Source organism: Sander vitreus, chromosome 11 (genome assembly GCF_031162955.1).
Source record: "Sander vitreus isolate 19-12246 chromosome 11, sanVit1, whole genome shotgun sequence".
Classification (NCBI taxonomy): Eukaryota; Metazoa; Chordata; class Actinopteri; order Perciformes; family Percidae; genus Sander; species Sander vitreus.
In genome coordinates this window covers 8831911-8835974 of record NC_135865.1, presented here as the reverse complement: position 1 = coordinate 8835974, position 4064 = coordinate 8831911, and the positions used below count along the sequence as shown (strand labels likewise).

General features: G+C 40.0%; 1 protein-coding gene across 1 annotated transcript; it reads right to left on the bottom strand.

Annotated features, from left to right (window-relative positions):
• Positions 1–1633: 1633 nt before the first annotated feature.
• Positions 1634–3818, bottom strand: cryba2b (crystallin, beta A2b). The gene is made up of 4 exons (XM_078262773.1): positions 3661–3818; positions 2544–2685; positions 2303–2445; positions 1634–2003 (listed from the first exon to the last, which is right to left on the bottom strand). The coding sequence occupies exons 1-4, from the start codon at positions 3816–3818 to the stop codon at positions 1856–1858; spliced, it is 591 nt and encodes a 196-aa protein (XP_078118899.1). The 3' UTR covers positions 1634–1855.
• Positions 3819–4064: the final 246 nt, after the last annotated feature.

Below are 4064 nucleotides of genomic sequence, written 5' to 3'. Positions count from 1 at the left end.
AACTCTGTAGCTAACAAAAGTTTATGATACATACATTTTGTTCAGCAAGATAATCTTCACAATTTAACCACTTTCATGATTCTAGAAGCGTAACTGCAACCTTAGAAGGAGTAAAAAAAGCGAAGTCAAAAAACGTTAGGCTATAAATGAACACCACGGTCGCATGACTTCAACGTCACTAGCACTAAGCTGAGGGTGATGTTTAATGTCCCCCAGCAACCTCTCATTTAGCCACTTGGTAGCAACCACCTTTTTCAAGACAAAATCTCTCAAGCTTGTGTTAACCACAGGCCTTATTTTTTAGGCATCCGAACAAAAACCCATACAAAAAAACAACATTGACTTCATGACAGGGGAACCAGAAGTGCAAAAATGCTAACTCATTTCCAGGTTTTCCTACAGCACTCTTCACTTAGGTTAATCAATCGTAAAAATATTTATTGAAATCATTGAAACCATTTACCTACAAATTTGGTGAAACTTCTTAGCTAAACTTAACGGGTTTAAATGTTATACCTTTGACACAAAAAACAACAACATTGGGCTTATTCACAAATTCGTTGCCATAAAGATGAGAACAGACCTGTTTGGTAATGCATGTATTTTGATTTGTTTTGGACATACATGGTTTTCACAGGCTGGCAACGATACAGTAGTAAGTAGCAATACATAATTAAGTGTGTTTCATGAATATGACGGTTGAGAGTCAAGTTGGTGTTTTATGTCGCACAGCTTCCAAACTTTGTTGTGAACATATGTGCCTTTGTTTGACGTAATATGTCTTTACAGTTTGTCTGAGGGCAAAATAGTCATTTGATATGTTGAATATTCAAACTGGGTTCAGGACTATACCGTATAATCTAAAGTCTACTTTTCATCAATCACTAGAAAGTTTACGTGCTTACATCGAAACGTTAGTCACTGTTATGCACCTTAGTGCCGACACTATGAGCCATCTGGAGTTCCTGTGTCTTTGTGAGCCCTTGGAGGTATTTACAGTAATATATTGTCCCTCTGTGTCTGGCTTTGTTTTTGTTCTTAAGGCTTTTGGTACTTTTGCAAACAGGCAAAGCAAGCAAGAGCAAGAGAACTTGAGTTTGAATCAATTCTATTTTCAAAAGTAGATTTGTATTAAATGTTTTACTTAAATGCATAATGTGTTCGTTGAGTAATTGATTGGGAATTAGACATACGGTGGTTCCATAATGGCCAACCAGATTACCTCCTTGCTTTACTGGTTGTTTTGGCAAATTGCGATTGTAACAGTCAGAGAATAAATAATAGAACAATGTGATCATGTGCTCCTGTTTATTGGAAATAAGAATACAATCTAACAAGAACAATGTTATACATCCTCAAGCCTAACAGAGAGATTTTAATCAAATCGTTCTATATATGTTAACTACAAGGCTAAATATGTCCTTTAAATAAATAAAAAGCAACAACTATCTCAGATAACAGCCTGCTCTATGAGGGGCTCTGATTTTGCAATGCTTGTGCACCTGTGCCATGACTGTCATAACCAAGGTGCAACATGATTGACAGCTTAATGTAGCCAATCAGATTGTGATGTATTTATTCATGGTGATCATTTTCATTGTAAAAAGAAAAAGGAATACCAACAAACAGTCTCTAGTTTTGAAGAAAAGCCTTTATTTCCTATTTCAAGAACATGTTTTAGCATGGTAGAAGAAGTAGGTACTTAGATATCCATACATGCAGAGCCACAGAGTGATAGAAAGAGTTTGTCCATCTACTGTTCTGTGACAGCGGTGTGTCCGGGGGTTCAAGTTGAGGAAGGGGTTAGGGGAGAGTTTTTTTGTTTCAGGTTAGGTCAGGCAGGCAGAATGAAGGCTTAGTGCTGGATCCTACGAATAGACTGCACCTGGTTGGTGTGAGCCTGGGTGCTGTACTCGTTGTAGTGTCTGTACTCGCCTTGGTGTCTGTCTCTCTCCAGGATGTACTGGTAGCCACGGTAACCAGGGAACTGATAGGCAACCCAGCTGTAGAGAGAGAGAGAGAGGGTGAGGGGGGGGTGAGTCAAAGACAGATAACAGAATAGAATTTACCATTTACAGTTAGATCAATATTATTTCAGCAGATTCAGTGAAACTGCAGGGCTGTTTGCAGTTGTATGAGAGAGCCTGTCCCAAACAGAGTTTATATAGTTGTTTTGGTGAATGTTTTTTTTATTTTTTATGTTTTTTATGTTTGGTGATTGGATGCTGCAATAAAGAAAAACAGGAGACAGAGATAGACACAAAAGAGGGGGAAAAAACTGAGAGGAAGATGTATAACTTACGCTCCTGAGTTGACTTTGATGGAGGGAACCTCCTTGCTGCACCAGCCCATGGCCTGTAGGGAGGGGTAGTCATCGCACATCTCAAATTTACGGCCCTGGAAGTCCTCACACTCGTACAGGGTCACCTTGCTGTCACTGTGGTTCTGCAGAGGAAGAGACGGAGCAGGTTAATATGCCACTTATAGCAGTCGACAGAGGCTAAAAAGAGAAAAAGGATGAATGGAAGGATGTGGTAACTTACAGCGCACTTGATGGGTCTGAAGGAAAGCATGTGCTCGGTTCTGTAGCTGCTGTTTCCACTCCAGGCCTCGTAGCGAGGGTAGTCTCCCTTCTCCAGGATAAACTGCTGTCCCTGGAACTCTGGGTACTCATAACCAACCCAACTAGACAGTGGAAAGGTGAGAAGGAGAGAGACAAGGAAGGGGAAAGAGGGAAAAAGAAAGAAGGAAGAGGATCAACATTTTGAGGTTAAAGGAGCAGATAATACGAAAATAAATTAATAGAATACAAACACAACACAATAATGAACCACTAAATGCAAAGTTTTGACACTGAAACTGTCATTTTCGTTATACAATAGAGTCCAACGCCCACAGAATGGCCTGGAGCGAAAGCAACATGCAGTTTCTTTTGTCACTGGGAGCACAAAGCAAACATGAAATACTGCTGCTGCTAACGCTGCTGCACCCAGGGCTTCTTATCTGATCGTCAGTCAGTCAGTCAGCCATTCTGGTTCACAGCCGCCAGCTGCACACAGCCAATTCATATCACACAACAGGGACACACTTGGATGCGTGCATGCACACACATGCAAACGATACAAGTAGCAATGCAAACACAGTAGGCTGTAATTTATGTTTTTTGTTATTCTGCCTTTTCTACTTGTTGTTGAGTGGAGTCAATGTTTGAGTCGTCTGTGTTTTAAGCTGACTTTTTCAAGCAGATAAAATTAGAATTGCAAAAAAAATGTTCTTTTTTTTAAGCAGCATTGTGTATTTAATAAGATATTTGAGGAAGACTACGGACCAACATGCTGTGAAAATTAAACTCACTCTCAATATTACTCTAATGCAGCTATGGGTACACATTTAACCAGATTCTAGCAAATCATTGACCCAAATCTGCCCTTATCACAAATATGTCAGAACTTTAATATGTACCAACATTGCAAAATGAATCTCTTACTGAAGGAGAAACGGAAATGGGCAAATCACTGATCATGATCCACACAGAGGACACAAAAAAATCCAGAAGAGGTCACGAGGTGAAAGGGAAGTGATTTCTATGATGTATGGAAAATGAAGAACTAAATAGATGGAGAGAGCAGAAGGGAAAGAACACCAACGGTGTGGACTTACGGTCCATTCTCGACCTTGATGGAGCGGATCTTGTTGAAGCCCCTCTCCATGATGTTCTGGCACTCCAGCATGAACTCACAGCGCTTTCCCTGGAAGTTCTCCTCCTCCCAGACTGTGATCTTGAACTGGCCCATCTGCTCCATCTGTTGAGTGTTCATGGCTGCTATTTCTCCCTTAGGGGTTACTCTTTGACAAAGGTAGAGGGTTTGAAAAAAGTGAGTGAGTCAGTGTTATTAGAAAAATCCCAACAAGACCTATGAACCATGTCCTGTGTAGGTATAGTGTTAATGAGACTAAGGTAAAGTGAGTGAATAAAAAACATTTAAATAGAAACAAATACAGGAAATCAGACTTTTAACCTAATAAGCTGATGCAGGCATTTATCTAAATCAACTCACAACTAC